Raw genomic sequence first — 23,956 nt, 5'->3', positions numbered from 1 at the left:
CCTGTGTACGTAGATCTAACTTCCTGAAACATTAACCAGTTTTACAACTAATTAACCTATGGTGACCTTGGTGATCACTCAAGAGACAAGATGAATTATGGGATGGATTCCTGATCCCTTGATGGGTAGTTAGCATGAGGGGGGGATGTGCCCGTACTTGGACACAGAACAAGAAGCCCTTCATTCCAAAGGGAGTGCCAGAACTGTCCCCCACGCCCCCCAGTTCTGCCTTGTGATTTAATCTTAGTCCCACCCCCACCAAAATATGCATAAAAGGAACAAGTGACCAAGTTTTAGGCAACAAACACATATAAGGAAAGATAGACATTTCCATAATTTGTCATGTCTTTCTGCAGAATCTGATACAAATATACTGTTTTTGACGTGTTCTCTTCTACTTGTAGACATTATTTTATAATGGGCATATATTTATTCTTTATTGCAGTCACTAAACATGAGTGATGCACTTCTCCAATTGATCTATGAGAGTTTTTAAATGCCGTATTCACTGATGGATTCATTCTTTTATCACACATTTATTAAGAGTTTACAATAAGCTGGATCCTGTGTAAGGCACTGGGACGGGATGGTGAGTAGAAATAGATATGGTCTCTGTCCTGATGGGTTTTCTAAATTCATAGAGAAAGACATGTGAATCATAACATCCCATAAATACTTATAAAAATCATAGTAATGATAACGTGTCTGCAGGGTACCTTGATGAATGTCTTGTGGCTAGAGTGTTTCGGATTTCTGATTAACTGAATTTGCCTGTGGTCACCTTGGACCAAATGAGACACCATGGATAGAAATGCCTTTCTCTGTGATGGCTGTGAAGGGAGGTCATGTTGCATTGCCTATTTTTCTTAGGATTTGGTAGTTTTAATTAGTATTTACTACTTACTTAACATTGTTCAGCTTATGAAGTTCATCAGATGAATCCCAAATGTAATATCCCCACCAGAATGATGCCTAGAAAATTAATATATATATGTGTTTATGTAATATATATATAAATATATATCAATAAAATATGTATGTATAGTATTTGTATATAGTATTACATAGACAGATCATTGAAAGTCTGAAAATTATCTGGCTTGCTAGGATTCCATGTCCTTTGGATCAAAGTGAAATTTGACTCCAAACCTGGTAGAAAATTAAGTATCTTTTTACCCCTGGTGTTCACTGATAAATGTCTGCATAGTAGGTTTTACTGAACACTTGGGACTGAAGATAGTTGTGATGATCATTAAACTTTAGGGCAGCATAGCAAAAACCCCATAAACAAAAACGGACATCCCAGGTTTTAAAAGTCTCTCAAGCATTTCCTTTCCTCTTTAGGGAATTTTTGCTTCTGGTCCCTTCAGGGCAGACTTTCATTTTCCCACATTGCTCTCTCTATCCCCGCTATGGCCTGGGGGAGTCCTTCAACAATTATTTTCTTTTGTTGAAGATAATAGGACTTACTGAAGAGAACATAAAAGGTTCCCATAAGCAAATAAACTTGGGGAGATTTGGTTCAAATACAAAAGGATTTTGAAAACAGATTTGGCAGTCTTTAGTACACTAACATACGTTGTAAATTCCTAAGAAAGTGATTTTTTAAAATAAAAAGATCCATCCTAAGTATTTATTAGCCCTTATATCATTTATGGTGATTATGGCTGTGCACAGCACAAACTCTGGCTTATAATCATCTGAGCAATAAGAAATTGCATTGTTTCACATGTCTGGAAGGTCAGCTGTAGGTAGTTGATCTGTGTGGCTCAGTGACAAAATGAAGGGGTTAGGTTTTTCCCTTCTTTGCCTCTGCCATATTCAGTGTTGACTTTATACCTCGGTCACAGGATGGCTGAAGCAGGTGCAGATCTCAAATCTAAAATGAAAGTATCCTTAAAAAAAGGTGTGACTGTTTCTTCCTGGGGCATTTTCTTAGGCGATAAGAAGCTTGTTCCAGAATCCCCCAGTAGACTATCTCTCACATGTCTTTGGCTAGAATTGGGTCTCAGCCTTATTGCTGAACTAATCCGTAGCAAGGAGAATGGATGAGCCCTCCCTGAAGCACCTGGCTACATGGAGGATAAGTCGATACCTGTGCGAAATTGAGGTTCCATTTGGAAGGAGATGAATGCTGGGCAGGCTGCTAATCACGTCCTTTAAAGAAACATTGACTGAATCATGTCCTTCCCAATTTTTATATGTTGAAGCCTTAACCGCATTGCAGCTGGCCGTGGAGATAGGGTTTTCAGGATGTAATTAAGGTTAAATGAGGTCATAAGGGTAGGGCTCTAATCTGATAAGACCAGTAGCCTTAAAAGAAGAAGAAGAGAAAGATCACCGGGGTGCACGCATCCGAGAAAAGCCAGGTGAAGGTGGTACAAGAAGGCAGCCATCTGCAAGCTAGGAAGAATGCTCTCCCCAGAAACCAACCCTGCTGGACCTTTATCTCCACTCCTAGTCTCCAGACCTGTAAGAAAATTAATTTCTGCTCTTTAAGTGGTACAGTCTTTGGTGTTTTGTTATGGCAACCCAAGCTGACTGATACACACAGCAGTATGATAGGAAATAAAAATAGTATAATTTTTAGAAAAATTATGAAATGCTCCTTTTTTAATACCAGTGCTATGCCCTAGAGCTGCTCAGTAGAACTTGTGGTATACTTTCCTCATCTTCTTAATGTTTACCAAAGGTCCCGTATGTTCACGTGTACATACGTGTGTATATCATTATACACACTTGCTTTTTTGTTGTTTACCTTTTATTTTTTAAGGTTGAATTTTACCTACTGTTCTGCCAGTTGCTTATTCTCACTCAACAAAAACACAGAGCGCTACCCTGTTCCTTAGACAAATTGCGTAGATATGTCATGGAGACGTATTACCATTTCTTCAGCCCATCTCAGTCCGGGAGGAGTTGTGTGAAGGGCCTCCCACACTTTGGTGAACGTGCAGCATCTGCTGGGGTCGGTTTCAGCACAACAGCCTCTTGGACCTGCTGATTGTAGCATGACAGTTTCCCTCTCTCTGTAGGTTGTCCTAAAGAGGACTTAACTTCTCTGAGCCTCTCATGACCTTTGACCATAGTCACATGTAGTTGGCTGTTGGTACCCAAAGGGCAAGATGACTCAGGGCGCTAATGAATGACCATGTGCTGGATAGTCCTCATCTGATGCCTGTGTATCAGGAGTGCTAACATCCCAGTGTTTAGGGGACCAAGCACTTGGTTCTTTCATGCACAACATTGTACTGTTACGGAAACTGTGACATTACTCAGCCGCTGACTTAGTCTGTCTTGGGTGAACTTTTCTACAAGTTACATGGCTTGAATAGAGTAAATCTGACTAATGAATTTATAAGCAGGTTTTTAGCAACATAAAAAATTCTGGCCTCCCTAGAAAAAGTTTAAACATTTTCCTGTTGTTTACAAGGAAAATTATTTCCCATGATTTATGTTACTTGAATTTGATTCTGTTCGTCAACAAACACTCTGCAAATGTAGGAAACCCACCCTAGAAAGGCATTTAATCTTTAAGCCCACTTAATCCTATCAATTGGGGTTGTTAAAATAAACACAGGAGATTCTGACATGCCAGAGAGTTGATGAAACCACCCAGTTTGCAAAAGCCAAGATGTTGTTGTATTTATCATAGAAAAGATGACCTTCACTTGGGGACTGGATTGATTTCCAACAGAAAGATCATTCTGTAAATCCAGTTCCCATATGAATGCTGTTCATTGTGTCACACACATCTCCGTTGTTGACTCTGTTGCTGGAAGGTCCAGATACCCCCCAACAAGGTATTTTGAAAGGTTTGTCTAACAGTCTGAGTTTTCATTTCTTCATTTTTAAAGCCTTATGTGGGTTGCGTTTATTTTAGGGGATAGCACGTAGAAGTCGAGGCAAAAAAAAGAAGCCGAGTCCTTCAACTGATGGATTGGAGAGTTAATTTTTTTTTAAATGAATCTCTCGGGCACCTGGTTGGTGCAGTCCATTAAGCATCTGACTCTTGGTTTCGGCTCGGGTCCTGAGCTCAGGGTAGTGAGATGGAGCCCTGCATCAGGCTCTGCGCTCTGTGGAGCTGGCTTGGGATTCTCTCTACTTTTCTCTCTGCCCCTCCATTGGTCTCTCTCTCAAATAAATAAGTCTTTTTTAAAAAATGAAACTTCTCTCTTGATTTAAAAAATCAAGATAGGGAAAAATATCTTTCCCAAGTCTACTCAGTCCTTTACACTTCTTTCATACCATCTATCGTGTCTTTCTAGGCAAGGGGACTTACCATTTACCCAGACTACAGACCCTGGAGGGGGAGCTACTCCCCAAGCTTCACTGCTTAAAGGTGTTAACTTTATGGTACTTCTTAATTCCATCATATTCTGCAAGAGTAATAGCCACCCGTATTTTCATTCATTTTCATCACGGTGTTGCCGCCAAGAATCGGGATTTCTTTAACTTGGGAGAGGATGTAGTCTTCTTATTCAAATTCCCACCCAAACACTTTCATGTATTATAAGGGCATGACATATAATAATGATGTAGTAAGTACAGTTATATATCTACTAATATACTGATAATCAAAAGTATATTAAGCATGTATTCAGTTATCTAGTCTGTGTGAATAAATTATATGTGATTAAAATGCATATCTACTATTACCATCACACTCAGCTAATGCAATTTAATTTTATTTATCTTCTATTATTTTTTAAAAGATTTTATTTATTCGAGAGGGAGAGGGAGACAGAATGAGCAGGAGGGAGGGGCAGAGGGACAAGCAGACTTCCTGCTGTGCCCAGAACCCGACGTGGGCTCCATCCCAGGACCTGAGCTGAGCTGAAGTCAGATACTTAGCTGACTGAGCCACCCAGGTGCCCCTTGGCTAATGCAATTTTAATAATACATAGGGATAGTCTGGTCTACAGGTGTCCTAGAACCACTGTTGACTTATCTATGGGTCCACTAACACCTAGGAAACATATTGAAGGATTCTGTGTATAAAAGTTTCCAGATCTTTTCCTCTCTTTTCCAGAGAGAAGGGTCACCCGTGAAATGTCATCCTCAGGTAGTGGGAGAGTTTCTTGTGCTCTCATGTCCGGGAAGGCCATCTTGGGCAGGGTGTTGATTAAAGATGCCATTTGACTCTCATCTTCCTGGTCTTTTAAACTGGTTTAACTAACAAGCACATGCAGCTTCCTGCTGCCCACGTCTGAGATGTTTGACCATAGAGTAGGAGCTGCTTTAAATAGCACATGACTTTTAGAAATCTGTCCGTCCACAGAGATGATGGTGTCACATGACTCTGTGACATGGTCTTGACAGAGACAAGGTCAAAGGTCTTGACAGACCTTTTTTTCCTCAACATTCAGAGACTGCTTGTTGTCCAGCTTCACGGAGCAAGCTTTGTCCAGGGATCGGTGATGGCATCTGGTCTTCATCTCTACCCCCATGGCACGCATCAGGCACCACCTGAGACACCACATGGCTGGAGGGCGGGATGGGAAGAGCAGTGGGGAGGTGCAGGGTTACAGATCACTGAAGGATATCAAGATGCCTATCTGCAAATGTAGAACGTGTCCAACTCTCGGGCCACCTTGGGAATTTTGGGCCACCTTTTTGTTGTTGAAATGCATTTATGTGGAGGTTCAGAAGCTTTGACTCTGTCCTCTTAGCCACTTTAGATGCTGCCTGGGTCCAAGAGGGCTGGAAGCTCCTTCTCTCCTAGGGCCTTTGTAGCACAAGAGCATGTGGTTCTGAGCACATGGGGGGAGGCGCCAGCAGGCAAAGAAGGCCAGTTTGAGACCATCCATTTAACTTGATCACAGAAGTTCCAGGAAGACTAAACTCTGTGTTGGACAGGGGAGGAAGGGGCATTTACATGTGACCCTGTTTCCTCACCTCTTCCTTTTCTTGGCTTGCCTGCCTGCCTGCCTTCCTGCCTTCCTTCGTTTTTCTTTAAGTAGCTTCCATGCCCAGTGTGGAACCCAGTGTGGGTCTTGAACTCACGATCCTGAGGTCAAGACCTGAGCTGACATCCAGAGCTACTCAGGTGTCCCTCTGCTTTTCTTCCTTCCCTCCTTCCTTCCTTCCTTCTAAAGGTTTTATTTATTTGACATAGAGATAGAGAGTACAAGTAGGCAGAGTAGCAGGGAGAGGGGGAAGCAGGCTCTCCGCTGAGCAGAGAGCCCGATGTGGGGCTTGATCTCAGGACCCTGAGATCATGACCTGAGCCGAAGGCAGCCACTTAACCCACTGAGCCACCCAGGTGCCCCTCTGCTTTTCTTTCTTAATCAATTTCTTAGAAGAAAGTCATTGTACTGTAGAACCAGCACCATACTTGGAATCAGAAAACCTGATTTTAGGGACACCGGGTGGCTCTGTCTGTTGAGAATCTGCCTTCGACTGAGGTCATGATCCCAAGGTCTTGGGATTGAGTCCCGCATCAGGCTCCTTGCTCATTGGGGAGCCTGCTTCTCCCTCGGCCTGACACTGCCCCTGCTTGTGCTCTCTGTTTTTCTCTCTGACAGATAAATAAATAAAATCTTAAAAAAAAACCTGGTTTTAAATACCTGCTCTGAGAAAGTTTGTTCATCTCCCCAATTTCAGTTTCTTCATAGTAAAATGGGACAACCTCAGATCTGTTGTAGTAGATTTGGAATAAGGAAGAAGGGCTTGGCGTGGCGCTTGCTGCACAGACTGCTCAGTGGATTCCAGTGACTACCAATCCACCTTCAAAACAGGGAAGAACCTTCTGTTATGTTGAGGGCAACATATTAGTATCCTTAACGTAGCAAAGACTCAGTGTCCTTATTCCCTATCGTGTTTTTGAGAACCCAGGTAAAGAGGCCAGCCCATTGTGCCAGCAAAATTGTTCTCTACCCCACAATTTGGAAGCTGGTAAACTTTATTCAGACAACATCCCTGGAGACCTACCCCGTGCAAAAACCTTGGTGTCGGGTGTTACAAGACTTACGAGGGTGCATCCTTTCCCTGGAGAAGATTAGGTTGCATAATGGGTCTGAGGCGAGGGCATAAATAACTGTCCAACAATCCCCTCAGAAGGCTCCAGGAGGGGCACCTGGGCGGCTCAGTGGGTTAAGCCCTTGCCTTTAGCTCAGGTCATGATCCCAGGGTCCTGGGATCGAGTCCCGCATTGGGCTCTCTGCTCAGTGGGGAGCCTACTTCCCCCCTCCCTCTGCCTGCTGCTCTGTCTACTTGTGATCTCTCTCTCTGTCAAATAAATGAATGAAATATTGGAAAAAAAAAAAAGAAAAAGGGCTCCAAGAGGCTGAGGGGAATGCGAAATGTGCAGAAATGTTTCGTGGTATAGTCTGTTTGCTAGTCTAGACAGAACATGTTCTCAGCAGTCGGAGAGCTTCACACCATCAAAAAATGCTAGGCTTGTATTTGAAAGTCGCCGTGTACCATCTCACCTGAGATAGATACAACACTTGTTTTTTAACTGATAACTCAGTGTTGAAAGTATTGTCATAAGGCTTGTCCTTTAGGATATTGATTCCAGAAACGGCAGTCTGAATTTTGATTTCCCTTATAAAATTTCTGCCTATCACTCAGGAGTAAGAAACCATTGCTGGGGCTCGGAGGTGGCTCAGTTGGTTGAGCATCTGACTCTTGGTTTGGGCTCAGGTCATAATCTCAGGGTCTTGAGATCAAGCCCTGCGTTGGGCTCTGTGCTCAGCAGGGAGTCTGCTTGAGAGTCTCTCTCCTTCTGCCTCGGCCCCTCCCTACTCTCTCACACTCCCTCTGTCTCTCAGAATAAATAGAGAAATCATAAAAAAAAGGGAACTGTTGTTTCAGATGAGAGTGGATGGTGAGATAGAATTTTGGTCCCCAGCTTTTCCAGCTTTCTGACTGAGAGATGGAACCCTACGTGTGCTCTGGCCCTCTCTGCTGTCCCATCATAGCTGCGGCTTCCTTCCCAGTATCATTCCTCAGTAGACTTTCGAGTTCTTGTCTTCTGAAATTTGCTAAAACCTTTAGCTGCCCGATGCTTCCTCCTCCCACTACCTCCACAGTTCATGGAATTATTTGTCTTTGTATTTCCCCAATGAAATTAATGGAGTTTTGGGACGAGGGGATGTGAATTCATGTTACAAGTTTGCTTTGAATGAGAAGCGCGTATCTGTTGTACTGTCTTTCCATGCATCCCTCTGTCCATCCACTCACCATTCCATCCTTTTGGTCAAGACTTGCTCAGGGTACAATAGATGAAAATAATTCAGTAATTCCAAGTGTAATAGAAACACAGCTATACGCAGAAGAAAAATTTCTTCCCCTGCAGTCTAGGCAAGACATCAAACTTTCCGCGGCACTTCTGGGTGAAGATCGACAGCTGAGGCTTATAGTGGTGGGGGGTCTGGGAAGATATCCAGGCTCTCTGGAGGCTCTGAAACAAAGCAGGGGGCCTCCACTGGTAGCTTTACTGTAGGCTTCACTACAAGCTTCTCGACTGCCCTGGAGGAATCGTTAGGCCGTGTCCCTGTTCTCAGCAGAGCTGAGCAACCCGCCTAGCAGCACCCCGTACCCCCTGCCCACCCAGTAACTTCTTTGCCCCCTTGCCCTCCTCTCACCACTCCAGCTCACTCCTGGTATCCTTAAAAACAAAACAAAACAAAAACAAAAAAAAAACCCTTCTTTGTGATATTTACTTTATGTGGTTTCTGGAGATAATATGGGGTTACAATTAAGGTACATTTAAGTTTAGCTGAAGATTTTTGCAACCTATTCACCTATTAATTTATTTACACACCGAACGTATATTTAAAAATGACTGTGGAGCAGGAGCTATGGTAAATGTTCAGACTTAAAAGATCATAACATAGTTTGTGTCCTCCAAGAGCTTCGATCTGAATGTGGACCTAAATATACAGATAGATCATGTCTGTGTTAGTGTACAAAGGCTGCGCGAAGAGAAAGTTCTTCAGAGGAAGACGTTTATGGAAGCTGGAACTTGAGCTGGGTGTGGGGAGGTGGGTAGGAGTTAGCTAGATGGGAAAAGATACAGAAGGCTTTCTAGAGAATGGAAAGACTGCGTGTTCAAACCTGTGGAAAAACAGGAAAACACCAGACTGTGATGTGTGAAGGGGAATTTCAAGAGCATGACATGTCTCGCGTTCTCTGGGAGGCTGTTGGATTTGTTGGCAATAAACCCAAATCCTTTAAGGAAGTGGGATTGCTGCTATCATCTGAGTTTATTTTTTTTTTAATTTTATTTTTAAAATATTTATTTATTTTAGAGAGACAGAGAGTGGGGGGGTGGTTAGGGGCAGAGGGAGAGAGAGAATCCTCAAGCAGACTCCCCACTGAGTGTGGAGCCTGATGGGGGGCTGGATGCCATGACCCTGAGATCGTGACCTGAGCTGAAATCCAGAGCCAGCTGCCCAACCAACTGAACCACCCAGGCGCCCCTATCATCTGAGTTTAGTGAAGACTACGATTTCTAGAAGAGAGAACAACTACTCTAAGGATGTTGGGAGTTACAGGCATTAATCCTGTCAGTCAAGAACCGAGCCCCCAGTCACAGTGGGGCTTTGAGACAGACGTAAGTGGGTAAGGGCCTCTACTGTCTGAACCTCAGGCTCTAGTTAGGAAAGAGTCTCTGAAAACTCTTGGATCTACTTTTAAGTCCTTAGTTTTAGTTCAGAGAGAAGGATGTTCATGAATCTTTGCTTGGAGGCCCAGGAGTTGCGGCGCCGGCAGGAGGCATCACTGAGGGTCCTGAGCATTTGGCCTGAAAGGAAGATGGCCCCGGGAGTGTTCCCCTCAGCCAGGTCTACTGAGCACCCGCGGCTTGGATCTGTGCTGTGCAAGTGATTCGGAGACCAGCAGCAGCAGCTCCTGAGAAGTCGAAGTGTGTTTTCTGAGGCCCCCAGCCTGGAACTCCTGAGTGAGAAATTCTGGGGATATGGCCCAGCACCCTGTGTTAACAAGCCCTTCAGAGGATCCTGATGCTCGCTCCGGCTGGGGAGTCCCCTGCCTGGATGGAAGGGTGACCTTTTCGGGTGCAATTCCCATGTCCCGCCAAGAGAGGGAGCACTTTGCAGGCCTTTGCATCCTCTTTACCTTCTTTCCCGAAAGACCACAGTGGTTTTTTGAAGAGAGATGACTCACCATTAGATCCAATGACAACTTTTTTTTTCTAGTAAAATGCGCATAACATATAATTTACCATTTTAACAATTTTTGAGTGTACGGCTCAGTGGCCTTTATTATATTCCCAGTGTTGTGCACGCTTTACCACTGCCTGTTGTTAAAACTTTTTCATTACCCTAGACGGAACTCTGTAATTATTAAGGAATAGCTCCCGTTCCCCTCCCTTGAGCCCCAGATTGCCTTGAATCTGCTTATGAATTTGCCCATAATAGGTGGCTCATGTGAGCGGACAGAATCATAACAATATTTCTCTTTCTGGGAATGGCCCCCGTTTGCAGTGCTGGTTGTGTTGCCGCTGGGGGGTGCCAAGTCGTGGTCCCGAGCATGGGGCCCCCGTTATACCTCAGCTAAGCAGGCCATCAGGGTCAGGCCTGTCTTTGTTCTGTCCTTTAGCTGGAGCAAAATCAGGTGCATTGTGATGCGTTCACGAACTATTCAGGAACTCTCTGTTGGGTCCCTGCTCTGTGCTCTGCAGTGAGCTAGGGATCCCGTCTCTCCTTTTGTGCACCCAGACATTTCTAGAGTGGATTGTATCACACGGGTTTGACTACGTGTGTGCTAGAGCAACAGTTGTACTGTAGCAATGTAGCCAACGCTCTGTCACATTTTATTTTGCATATATGTGCATAATTACATACTGTACTCATTATACATTTATATATGTGTTACAGTAGAGGATTATAGTCACACATCCCTGTATATTTTACTTTATGAATAATTTAAGAAAGCTCAAGGGTAATATTTGCTTTAAGTGCTAACGTGAGACTTACACCCCCATGTAGAGAAGGACTCCTGGAATGTGCAAGAGCTTATTGGAATCCACACTCTTCTCCTTCCCCTCAGGCATTCGTCTTCCCCGTCCTGGCCTTGGGGAGTCTCCAAAGCTTTTGCCCCTGGGTCTGGAAGTACTTCAGCACCATTTCCGCTTTGCAGAGCTGCTGCTTCTGACCAAGCGGGCGGGGTCCTCCCAGCCTTGATCGCAACCTCTTGTCACACTCCCTGCTGACCATTACTCACCAAGTCAGGCTGAGGTCTGGGGTTCAATTTCTCTTATAAAAATTTTTGGTGATGGAGACGCCTGGGTGGCTCAGTCGGTGAAGCCTCTGCCTTCAGCTCAGGTCATGATCCCCGGGTCCTGGGACTGAGCCCTGCAGTGGGGGTGGGCGGGTGTCCCTGCTCCGTGGGGAATCTGCTTCCCCCTCTCCTCCCAGCTTGTGCTCTCTGTCTCTGTCGCTATCTCTGTCTCTCTCTCAAATAATAAAACCTTCCAAAAAAATTTTCAGGGATGGATGATGGCTCCCTTGAGCTGTCTTTGGCAGCATCTGGGTAGAGCTGGAGAGCAGGGATTGTTTTTCTTCCTCCCCGCCCTCCCCCCCACCCCCAGAGAAAGAGGGACTTGTTCCATGCTGGGCACAAGATGGGCTCAACCTTTGCACTGTGCACTATGCATTCATGGTTTTTTCTTTTCTTTCATGATGCAGGGGCCATCTTGGGTTGCATTTCTGTTTTGTCATCTCTCCCTTGAAAATGGTGATTGGCAAGATCCATTTGCCATTCATTTTCCTTGGTAACCCAGCCCCGTGTGTGTGTGTGCGTGCGCACGTGCGTGTGTGCATGTACGTGCCTGCTTTTATCCATCCTGCTACTCTCTCTCAAGCTGGGCAGGAGGCCGGGACTGTGACAGATGGCGTTCTGGGCGCCTGTGCTCTGCAAGCAACGTGTTCTATCCCTTGTCAGCGTCCTCCTGCTTTATGCACCTGTTATTAACCAACTTCCCCGCCCCCCCACCACTTTCTGTCTCTGCTGCTACACCCCCATATCCCAGGCAGCCAGCTCTCGGGAAGCCTTAGGGTTAAGTTATTAGGACTGCTCCCTTCCTTCTTTCTGGCCACTTTCCTCCTTCTCTCTGAAAGCTCTGTGGGCCCAGTAGTGGGGTTAAGTGCCCAGAGGTTGGGGTCAGACGGACTCACGGCCAAATTCCATCTCCGCTGCTTCCTAACATTTCGTCGGGCAGGTTCGTGTACCATGATTAGTTCCTTCATCTTTAAAATGGGGATCATTAGAGAAATAACTGAGCTAATGTTATTCTCATACTAAGCTGTCAGGAAGTCCAGGTAGCTCTAAATTCAAAATAAATCGACACTCCTCTTGAGAGGATCACTCTAGCTGTATCCAAAGAATAGTTTGAAGGAGGCCGGGAGTGTGTCTGGGTGCACTGGTTTGGGATTGATAGCAGTAGTTTGGTGACAGCTGAAATTTAGGTAATTTCTGTTTATTTAAACATTTAAAATTTTTTTCAACAATGTTTTCTGTTTTTCAGTGTAAAAGTCTTTGTTCTCTTTTGTTCAATTTATTATTGAGAATTTTATTCTTTTTGCTGCCATTACAAGTGAGATTGCTTTTTTAAAATTTTCATTTCTGAACTACTCATTGCTAGTATACAAGCTACAATTGACTTTTGAAAAAAAATTTTTTTACTGAAATTCAGTTAAGTTAAATTCAGTTTAGTGTATTGGTTTCAGGGGTAGAAACTGGCGATTTATCCATTGCATATAACACGCAGTGCTCATTCCATCACATGCCTTCCTTAATGCCCATCACCCAGTCATCCCATCCCCCCACTTCCACCCCTCTCCTCCAGCAACCCTGTTTGTTTCCTAGAGTTAAGAGTCTCTTACAGTTTCCCTCCCTCTCTGTTTTTATCTTATTTTATTTTTCCTTCCCTTCCTCTGTATTCTTGTGTTTTGTTTCTTAAGTTCCACATATGAGTGACATCATATGGTATTTGTCTTCTTCTGACTGACTTATTTTGCTTAGCATCATACCCTCTTGACAAGATTTCATTCTTTTTGATGGCTGAGTAATATTCCACACAATTCACTTTTGTATATTGATTTTTTTTTTTTTTTTTGTGGCCACATGGCAGAACTTGTTCTGAGAGTTTTTTGGTGGATTCTTTTAGACTTTGTATATACAAAACAAAGCCATCTGTAAGTAGAGAATCATTCTGCTTCCTCTTTCCCAGTCTGTATGGCAGTCACTCATTCATTCCTAAATGCCCTGGCCAGAGCCTCCAGTACAATGTTAAATAGAGGCAGTGAGTGAGGATGGCCATCCTTATCTTGCTTCTGATCATGGGGGAAAAAAGCATTCAGTCTTTCTCTACGTGTGTCACGTTAGCTGTGAATTTCAAGTGGATCCCTTTATCAGGTGTGGAAGGTTCTCTTCTATCCCTAATGTGGTGAGTGTTTTTATCATGAAACTGATGGGTTTCATCAAATGCCTTTCCTGTGTTTGTTGAGACAATAATGTGGTTTTTATCCTATATTCTGTTACTATGATGGATGATTACATTGGTTGATTTTCAGGTGTTAAACCAATCTTGCATTCCTGGGATAAATGCTCCCTTCACCATGGTATCTAACCCTTTTTGTTTGTTGCTGTATTTGGTTTGCTTCTTGTAGCTTTCTACTGGTTTCTCTTCTAGTCTGTTTCTGGCTTCTACTCTTGCTTCCCTGGAGTCCTTTTTCATTTACTTTTCAAAAAATAGAGTAGCCAGAGAAACCTTAAAACATGTTAGCTCATTTGCTCAAAGTCCTATAGGGAATGCTTTGCTTGGAGAGAAGTGAAAGCCTTTGCCATGCTTTCCAGGTGCTGCGTGAATGGTCCCCATTACTCCCCTCAGCTAACGCTCCCCTCCCTCACCCTCTTTGGCTTGGGAAGTCCCGTGCAACTTGCTTTTCCTGGAAAAAATCAGCCTGTTGTCATTCAGAGGGTCTGTATAGGCTGCTTCTGATATCTGTATGACAACTTTGTTTCCTCCTTCGCATCTCTGTTCAGAGACGTTACCTTCACAATAGGAGGCCCATTTTAGACGATCTCTTAGATCTGAACCCATCCTGGTACATGTGATGTCTTTACCCTGTTTTTACTTTTTCTGTTTTTCCCTTAGCATTTATCACATTTTAGAATACAACTTTAATGTACTATTCAAAAATATATGGTCTATTTACTTTTTTTTTCATGCTGACTCAACCCTTTCGAGTGCAAAAATCTTTGCTTTTTCCATTTATCTCAGCACAGCATAGGTGCTCAATAAATATTTGTTAGATGAATGAACAGCACATTTAAAGTGCCTGGGCCAGAGACTCATTTTTGGAGAAAGTTCATGAATATTTGATGGTGCTCTGTATTCAAATACTACTAAATGGTGGGGGTAGAATAATGCAAAATGAAAGTTTCCTGTTTTCAGGAGTTTGCAGGCTGGAAGAGGAGTCAGACATTAATAGACACAACTGAGCGAATAATTACGAATTGAATATTGCAACGAGAAGAGGGGGAAGAAAGGATGAACTCACCAATAAAGGACCTGGGCCTAGACTGGCAGTCAGGGAAGGTTTCCCAGGGGAGGGGACAGCTAAATTAGGATTTTAAGGATGAGGTATGAGCTGCAGGTGAAGGAAAAGGGAAGGCCTAGAGCATTTTGGGCTGTGGCATTAGCAAGGACAGAGGGTAAGTGATGGGAACATGTACCAAAGCTTGGCAAAAGGCTGAAGGGGAGGAAATATAGACCGTATGAGAGGGTGATGTGGGACAAAGCTAGGCAGAGGGATGGCTGCACCCAGACTTGGTAGATCCTCCTGGACCACGTTTTGGATTTGGATTTTCATCTAAGAGCAAGCTTGGGTGTGGGGTAGCAATGGGAGAGTTCCCTAACCACGTGTTCTTGAGAAGATCACCCTAGCTGCAACTTGAGGAACAATTTGAAGGGGACCTAGAGTGCATATGGGTAGATTTGTTCTGGGGTTATGGCAGTAGTTAGGGGAGTGATAGGTGATTTTCATTTATTCCATTTCTTTATGCTTAACTGTATTTTCTGATTTTTCTAAAATGATCATATAGCTCATTTGCATTTCTTATGCAGGAAATTAAACTGTAAATTTCAACCAAGGGCTAAAAACTCTAGAAATCACATTTCTCATTGAGGTCCCAGACCCCCATGCACTTGGACTAGGGCAGAAACAACAGAAATCAAAAGGAGTGGACAACTTAAGAGCTGTCTAGACGTCAAAATGGAGGGGTTTGAGTGTGTGCCCAGACGTAGGTGGTCAGGTCAGGTGGCTGAGGAAAATGCAAACTTGGTTTCTCAAAAAGTAGTATTCCGTTCTCTGGGAAGGGGAGGACTGGGGAGGGTCATGGCTTGGTGTGGAGAACATTAGGATCCTGGTATCTGAATGCTAACGACTGTGAGAAGCTTTGTTTGGTGCGTGTAACTGAAGACACCCTCTACCCCACGATCCCATCTCCTGGTATTCTGCTCCCCTGGAGTGCAGGTGGGTCCTGGGACTTGCTTCTAACCCAAAGAATATGAGAAAAGTGAGGACATGTTTGTGCTGTGATTATGTTGTGTTGTACAAGACTCTGTCTTGTTGACACACGCACTATGGTAACTCTCCCTATTGGTAAAGAAAGTATCCATGTTGGGGAAGCCCACATTGCAGGTAGCCTCTAGAAGCTGAGAATGGTCTTCAGCCAACAGACAGCAAGACACCAGGGGCCACAGCACCAATGCTGCAATGAAATGATGCGGCCAACCTCCGAGAAGTGGTTTGGGGGAAGCAGACCCTTCCCCAGCGGAGCCTTCAGATGGAGACTCAGCCCTGGCCGAGTCCCCATCCGCTTACAGCCCATAAGACTGTAAACAGAGGGGGCGCCTGGGTGGCTCAGTGGGTTAAGCCGCTGCCTTCAGCTCGGGTCGTGATCTCGGGGTCCTGGGATCGAGTCCCGCATCGGGCTCTCTGCTCAGCAGGGAGCGGGAGCCTGCTTCCCTCTCTCTCTCTCTCTGCCTGCCTCTCTGTCTACTTGTGATCTCTCTCTGTCAAATAAATAAATAAAATCTTTAAAAAAAAAAAGACTGTAAACAGAGAATTTAGCTAAGCCATGGATTCCTGCCCCACGGAAACTGTAAGATAAATGAGTACGGTTTGAAACTGCTAAGTTTGTGGTAATTTATAAAACAACAATGTCGATAAACTCTGTAGGTGGCAATTTCTAGATAGAGGCCATCTGAGCTACAGAATATTTCAGTTCCAAGAGAGGATTTGGTCATTTTGTTTCTCCATGTATTGGGCATGGGGACTCATTTATCTCCAGGGACCTCTCCTGACTGGTAAACTTTTTTGTTTCAAAACAGAGCCCTCTCATCCCCTCTCCTCCTACCTCCTTGACTGCACATTCTCTGAGGCTCTTAACATAGATGCTTTGGGGGCCAACCCTGTACTGCATTTCTTCACAGATACTGTCTATTCCCTTGGCTTCCAGGGTCATTGCTACTAGAGTGACTCCTGAAACTTCTCCCCAGTGCCAGATCTCTGGAGAATTCTGTATTTGTGCTTCTAGTGCGATTCTGAAAAGTTCCATGTAGCTCTGTGCCATCATCTTGAGCTAAGGATATCCCAGATCGAAATGATTATCTTCTCTAAACACCTCTGTTTCCCTCCTTAGCTGATTAATGGCTTTCTTGTTCTCCCATTTACCTGGACTAAACATCTCGGGCTGTCTGCTCCCTTTACTTTGTTCTCCACAACTAGCCTGTCCTCAAATCCTATGAATTCTTTGCTTACAACCTTCACCTCACTTTTCCATCCTCGCCACCACCCTTTGATCAAAAAAAAAAAAAAAAAAGTAATAATCCAATGGCTTATTACCTTGGGCTTGCATCTGATCTCTTTAGGATACGGGGTTATGGTCTCAAACCTTATGTCCATCACTGCCCTTACATAGTTATTTGCTAAGTTGTCATGCTACTAGGTATTCTCTAGAGGGTTTGGATCTGGGAGTCACCTCGAGTCTTCTGGTCAGCATCAGAGAGTAACCAAGCCATACTGATGCTGTCCACTCCACCAGTCATTCTCTGACGTTCGTGTGCACGTAACTTACCTGCTGGCACGAAAGTTGTGGTTCAGCCGGCCAAGCATGCGGCTCGGGAGCCTCCGGCTTCGCGCAGCCAGGCTCCAAGCTTCCCTTCAACCCTTCTTGCTTCATCCTCCCTCTACGCCACCCTTTTGTCTGTTGGCCTTGTCACCTCATGTCATCCTGACTGGTCTGTCTGCTGCCCACCCCTCCCCACCTCTCGTGTGTCCCTCATAAAACTATGATCTAATGGATCATTACTTCTGCAGTGAACTCCCCAAAACAAAAGTGCCGTGCAAGTCAGAAACACAGGGTCACCTCACAGACCGGGCCTGTGATCCGGGATGGGGCTGGGTACCTTCTTTCCAGGCTTCCTTCTCTGCTGACCCCCTTGATGTGGCCACTTTACTATCCCCCAGACCCCCAGGACTGATTTTCCTCTTGCACCAGCCCAACCCAGGCCTTATACACTGTGGCTCCTAGATTTGGCACACTGTCTTGGGGCTTGCAGTTACTCTTTCCATGTGTTTCTTTTTTCAGATTTTTTTTTTAAATTTAGAGAGAGAGAGAGAAAGAGCACAAGCCAGGGGGAGGGGTAGAGGGAAAGGGAGAAGCAGACTTCCTGCTGAGCAGGGAGCCCAATGTTGGGCTCGATTCCAAGATCCTGAGCCATGACCTGAGCCTAAGGCAGACGCTTAATCAGCTGAGCCACCCAGGGGTCCTTCAGTATGTTTCTTCCATGGTTGCCAGATGATGTGGGGTTATAAAGAGACGGGCTGAAGAAGCCGAAAGGTGATTAGAAGGAAACATGGTCAGGAAGGATAAATGAAAGGGCCCATCGGTGACAACTAGCCTCACCTTCTTGCCGAGTGCCGTGTGGTTGTGCTGCTCTCTCAGAGCTGGGGTCACCCCTGCTGTGGGTTTGCACCGGGGTTGGTGAGTCCCAGACCACTGATACCATAGGATTCCTCTGTCGGTTGTGGGAAGCCCTGATTTCTAAATGCTAGATTTTTATTTCAGTTTAGTTTTAGTTTAACTTATTATTTTTATTTTTACTGCCTCCCTGTTGCTCAGTATTAGATAATACATTGCAAAGAGGAGTGTCGTTCATCAAATGGGCAGAGATCAGGGCAGGGCCGGTGTGGGAGACTCAGGAGAATAACAGGTGTGCAGGGAGCAGGGGTGGGAAGTGCGGGTCCTGGGTGGGAGTCGCTGTCTACATGTCTGTAATCTTGGAAGGGTGATCCAGCCTTGTTGACCTGTTCCCCCAATCCTCAGGGTTGGGGAGACAGGTGGGGAAACAGATCACTCTTTAACAGGCCTTAAGGATAAGTTACTAGGACTGTGCAGAATACTCCTTTTCTTAAAAAAGGAAAAAAAAAGCAAACAAGCAATAAACCCTCCCTTCCAGATCACACCATTGTGTCCTTAACCTTGAAGTTTTCTTCTGTCCAGTGAGTGGGTCTTTGTATGACCTTCTCAGACTCAGGGCACAAACCGAAAAGTCACTAAGACATGGGCCAAAGGATTTTCATTCTCATCTGCCTCCCATTGCTGCAAAGGTTGGGAAATTCTTCCATAGAATGAAACAGTGAATTTGGCAGAAAAATCATGACATAACTGCCCCCCTCCCCCGCCCCATGTAAGGAACCAGCACGGCTTTCCAACCTGTGAATGTTTTCCTGTGTGTCCCCAGGGCCATGAGTGTTTGAAGCAGTTCTCGCTGCAGCGCTGCCTTCACTCAGCCCACGTCCCAGCCCCTCCCAGCCCACCCTTCAGAGTCACCAGGGTTCCCAAGTAGAAACCAAGAGACTGACAAGAGCCCTGGCAGGGATATACAACAGAAATGCAAGAAGCGTAGGTTAAGGAAGGTGGCGGAAGGTGGGAGGCAGGATGGGGAGGGGAAGGCATTTTCAGCAGCAGCCGGGACTCCTGAGACCCATTTTCAAGACAGACACTTTGCTTGGAGCAATTTCTGCCTTTGTGCCTCTTTAATGGTCAGTGGTGCAATCAATAGAATGCCTGCTCCCTGGTTAATCATGGGGCTGTTCGGTGGCAGCAGTGAGCCTGCTGGCTTTGGGATCCATGGGCTGACAAAAAGACCATTGAACATTGACGTTTTCACTTTTCTTTCTCTCTCCCCAGGGCAGCCGCCGAAGTCCTGGCAGCACTGCTGAAATCCAGTAAGCACGTCTTCTGGAAAGTGGTCCTTTCTTTCCCCTCCGGGTGCAGTGAGAGATGCTCCCTCTATCTCCATGGCTCATTTTCAACCCGGAAGGCAATAGAGCCATTCCTGGGTCTTTGGGGGTGAGATGGAGAGGGTTATGGCTGTTCCAAGTGCCAGGCTGCAAAGAGAGAGTGAGTATCTGCCCATCGGGGTGTGCCTGTGGGCAGTGCCGTCAGGGCGGTTTGCTCTAAAGGGAGTGTGTTGTCTTCTGCAGACCCGAGGAACTCTCCCGTTCCTTCTGACAGGAGCCCTGTTGGAATAAGGTCCCGTTTCCAGCAGGATTGTTCTGTAGGAGAAAAGGTGATGACCCTGGCGTGTGGGAAGCAGGACTCTTGGTTTTGCTTCTGATCCCAGTTCATGACTGTGTATTCTCGGGGCAGGTGGGGTGTTGGGAATCGTTTGGACAGTGTAGATTCTAATAACAAATTTATATTAAAAAGTTGGCTCTCTTCTCAGTCACTTGAGTGATTGCAAAAGAATAGCTCTGGGGGTCTGAATAATTTGAAGATTTTTTTTTTTTTTTTTTGCCTGGTAGCCCTGGTCTAATTACATTGAGAGTCAATTTCACGTGTGCAGTATAATAGAAGGCACCATGCGTTTGGGACCAGAGAAGTCTTAGTGTAACGTTTTTATTTTTTTTCCCCTCCTTACCTCTTCATCTATTTTAATTTGGAGCCTTGGAAACCCATTCCTTCAATCGTGGTATTTGTTTCTCTATAGGGAGCCCGAGGCCTGTGGGTAATAGGTGAACTTTAATAAAACTTATAAATAAATAAATAAAAATAACACCTTCTCCCCCAACCATAGATCTTTGTCAACTCTCAGCACAGAGAAAGAGCCCTGTCACGTAGCACTTCCTTTTGTAGGCTGAAGAAAAAGAAGAAATAAAAGCTTGAATTCATGTGGTCGTTTGGAAAGCGATACAATACACAGGCGTGTTCACAGCTCTGCGGTCTGCAGGTGCAATGGAGGGGATTTGTACAGCTTGGGGGAGGGCAGAGTGAGAGGTCACAGCCCTTGAGATAGGAGGGAAGGGGAGGTGTTACGTGTGGGTTACGGACAGGTTGGGAAGGAGCCTGCCTCAGGCTGGCGTCTTGGTTCTTGTTAGTTATCTGTCCTGCCATTCCTGGTGATGATGCCCAGTGTTTGGTGCTGGAAGAATCCTGGGATTGCAGGAAGGGAGGGGGCTGAGAGGGGCTGGGGAAGCCAGCGCAGTCTAGGTGGTGGAGGCCTTCATGTCTCATAGGAAGAGAGCCCCGAGACTGGAGAAAGGCTGAGTCCTTTTCTACACACACACACACACACACACACACACACACACACACTTCTCAGCCTACAGTGTCCTGAGACACAATGTACCTACCATGTGTGGAAATCTGAAAGCAGGCATATGCCCGTTATTAACTATTTCCATATGAGGCACCAGGCATGGACTCCGGGAAACCAAAAAGCAGTGACAACGTAACAACTAATTCAGGCTTAGAACACGTAGCCGGGTTTCCGGCACACTGGCTGCCCACAGCAAACTGAGCACGCTGTGCTAGAGACCAACTTTAAAAGTTTCTGACTTCTACTTTGCCTTCAGAGCTCAGTCCAGACCTTTCCTCTAAAAAACTTTCTCCGGGGCGCCCAGGAGGCTCAGTCACTTGAGCGACTGACTGTAGACTTTGGCTCAGGTCATGATCTTGGGGTCCTGAAATCGAGCCTTGGCTCAGGCTCTGTGTTCATTGGGGAGTCTGCTTGAGGACTTCTCTCCCTATTCCCCTGCCCCTCACCCTGCTATCTCTCTCTCTCTCTCTCAAATCAATAAATGAATCTTAAAACAACTTTGTAGGCAAAGGCCATCTTTGTAGGTCGCTGAATTATTTGTGTCAGCACTGTGAAAAGCTAGAAAAAAAGATGTGGACTAAACATTAAAAAGAATGAATGATTTCTAAAGGAAGATATATGAATGGATAAAATGAATGAATGATACTTACATCTATGAAAACGGCAGTACTCCCCTCTACTACCTGAACCCAACAACCCATTAACATTTTTGTTCTCATGTCTACTTAACTATACTAATAGACTCTTGGGGACCTGATAGCCTGCTGTCTTCCACATATAAAATGGGTTTTATCATCCCATCAGAAGGGTGTATGGAGTTATTTGCTAATTCTGCTTAGTTGTCTGCACAGATTTTCTCTGGATCTTAGGTTCTTTATAATGTGAGAGAGTTGGATGAGAGGTTTTCTAACATTCTTTCAGTCTCCGAGTACTCCGCCATCGTATCTATCAGGGTCTCCAAACCTTGACAACTCTTGCTCATTGGACTGGGTAATTCTTGGTTGTTGAGGCCTGTCCTATGCACTTGGAATGGTTTAGCGGCATCCCTCACCTTGACTCACCAGATGCCAGTAGCACTCTCAGAAAGAACAAAATTGTCTCCAGACACTGCCAAATGTGCCCTGGGAGGTCAGAATTGCCTCCCATTGAAAATCACAGATGTAGACAGGACCAAACCCGTGAATTGAATGCCTTTCAAGGTTTCAGATGATCTCTCCTCAAATACTTTATTGGTATCTCATAGAAATGCTCTTCTTGCGTAACTAATCTTGAATTCCCCAGGTTGGTCTCATTCCTGTGGGTTTAAAAGAGGTAAAAAGACTGATGGCAGAAAGTCATTTATGGACGTGCGGAAATTACTTGGGAAGGAACAGGTTCTAAAGATCTAGAAGATCTTAGAACAAGGAGGGCAAATAGTTTCCATTACAAGTGCCGGCTCCCACACGTGGGTGGAAGGATTCTGAGATCATATTTGAGCTCAGCAGGAAAGGTGTTTAAATAGCAAAGTTTCTCAGGGACTGGGGAGGAGCAGTGGCAGAACACCAGGTAGTTGCCATCTTGGTTCGACCAGCGTAAGCCAAGTGTCGCATGGCGTGGAGGGTCTGGGCAAGGATGGTGCTGCTCCACGTTGGCTGGGGCTGCTGTGCGGCAGGGGAACGTCACGGAATTCTCTAGTTGCTTTGTATGGTCTTCATGCACAGTTAAGATCTGACATGGAGTGTCTGTGAGTTTGGATCCCAGGCGAAGTTTGTTTTCAACTGGACCTAAATTCAGGAAGTCAGTTTCTGCCTAAAATTCAAACCCTTACCATCTGGCAATGGATATCTGGGAATGTTTATGTGAACATTTCGTTCTAAACGCATAATCCTTTCAGCTAAAGACTAGTCTGCTTTTTTTGTTTGTTTTGTTTTTGTTTTTGTTTTTGTTTTGCTTAGTCTGGTCTTAATGCTTGCTTGTTGTATAAAAGTCGGCCCTGTAATGTATCTTTGTGATTGCGTCGCAAAGAAAGCTCATTCCTCCGTCAAAATAAAGCCAGAAGGACATATCTTTCTACCTTGGGGGCAGTCAGTGCTTCTGTGGCAATAAACTTGGGTGGGCTTGGGCATCTGAGGCCAGTAGGGTCCTCTCTGTACCTAATGGGTACAGAGAGTGGCTTTCCCAGTATCAGGGAAAACAGAACTGAGGAACTGGGCAACTTGAAGCTTGCCCACTGTAGCCACAAAAAGAGAGGGAAGGAGCCCTTGGGTTGCATAGGACACTTGTTGAGTCGCCTCAGCTGTCTTCCATCCCGTAGCTACTGCACCAGAAGCCAGTGTAGGGTAGGTGGGTGGCGAGAAGAGGGACACGAACCAGAAGACATCTTTTGTCTCTTTCTCTTCCTGAGCGATAGCAGGCAGAATAAGCTCGGGAGTCCCAGACTGCTATTCCAATTGTCTCCGCAATTTAGGACGCCAGCAATGAAAAGTCATTGCCCACTCAAGGGACCTTTCTGTACGTGCAGGGGCTAGAATGGTCTGATCCGAATCCCACACCGTTCATGGCATCCGTTTCCCCACTCTACTCACAGGAGCACAAACCCTCCTTCAGTTTCCCTGTGCGGAAAGTGTTACCCTTTGATGAGTTAGCCCACGCAAAAACACTCTTAGCTTTTCATTACCAAAACTTAATAAGGGCTTTGATTAAGAAATAGTGCTTCTAGTGCAGGCAGTTTTTTTTCCTCTAATAAACCCAAGCAACATATTGTCCTTTGTCTCTCTCCATCTTGTGGATTGCCTCCCATCTGCCTTTCCCTCTGCCTGTACCCCTGTCTGTGTTCCTTTTCCCCTCATCCTCTTATCCTTTTCTCCCTGTCTGCTCTCCCCCTCCCCCCGCCTCACCTCTGCCTCTCTCTTTTTGCTCCTTAACACCCCTCCATGAGCATTGGGTATACACGCAGGGTTGGAAAACTTGCGGCCCTTGGAAATGGCACTTGAATGAGCGTGTGGCAGTGGTCTCCTGCTTCCTGATTTGCGCGGGCTGCAGCCGCGAACCTTCAGATCGCGCCTCAGTGTTGCTGCTGCTCAGATTTATAGGTCACATTCCCGCAACAAGGAATCACCTGCAACACCTCCTGGTCTAGGCCCTAGGTCTCAAGAAGAAGAGGATGGTTTTACTTCAGACTACTCCCCAACCTAAGAATTAGCCTCTAGAGGCGTCTGGGAGTTGGCAGAAGCGAGGGCGTGGGGAAGGTGGTGGAAATAGGAAAGTAAGTTAATAAAGGAAGGGGGATGAGGTGGAGGGAGGGAGAGAGATGAGGGAGCTAATGGGAGGTTTGGCAGG

At 45.3% G+C, this 23,956-nt stretch overlaps 1 protein-coding gene across 1 annotated transcript in view; it reads left to right on the top strand.

Annotated features, from left to right (window-relative positions):
• The window catches only part of AGBL1 (AGBL carboxypeptidase 1), a 452,999-nt gene that overhangs the window by 40,043 nt on the left and 389,000 nt on the right, over positions 1–23,956 (top strand). The window contains 1 exon segment of the mRNA XM_046009541.1: positions 19,228–19,265. Within this exon segment, the coding sequence (XP_045865497.1) occupies positions 19,228–19,265 (38 nt within the window).

Source organism: Meles meles, chromosome 6 (genome assembly GCF_922984935.1).
Source record: "Meles meles chromosome 6, mMelMel3.1 paternal haplotype, whole genome shotgun sequence".
Lineage (NCBI taxonomy): Eukaryota > Metazoa > Chordata > Mammalia > Carnivora > Mustelidae > Meles > Meles meles.
The sequence above is the reverse complement of the archived record's forward strand: the minus strand, read 5'-3'. Positions and strand labels throughout refer to the sequence as shown.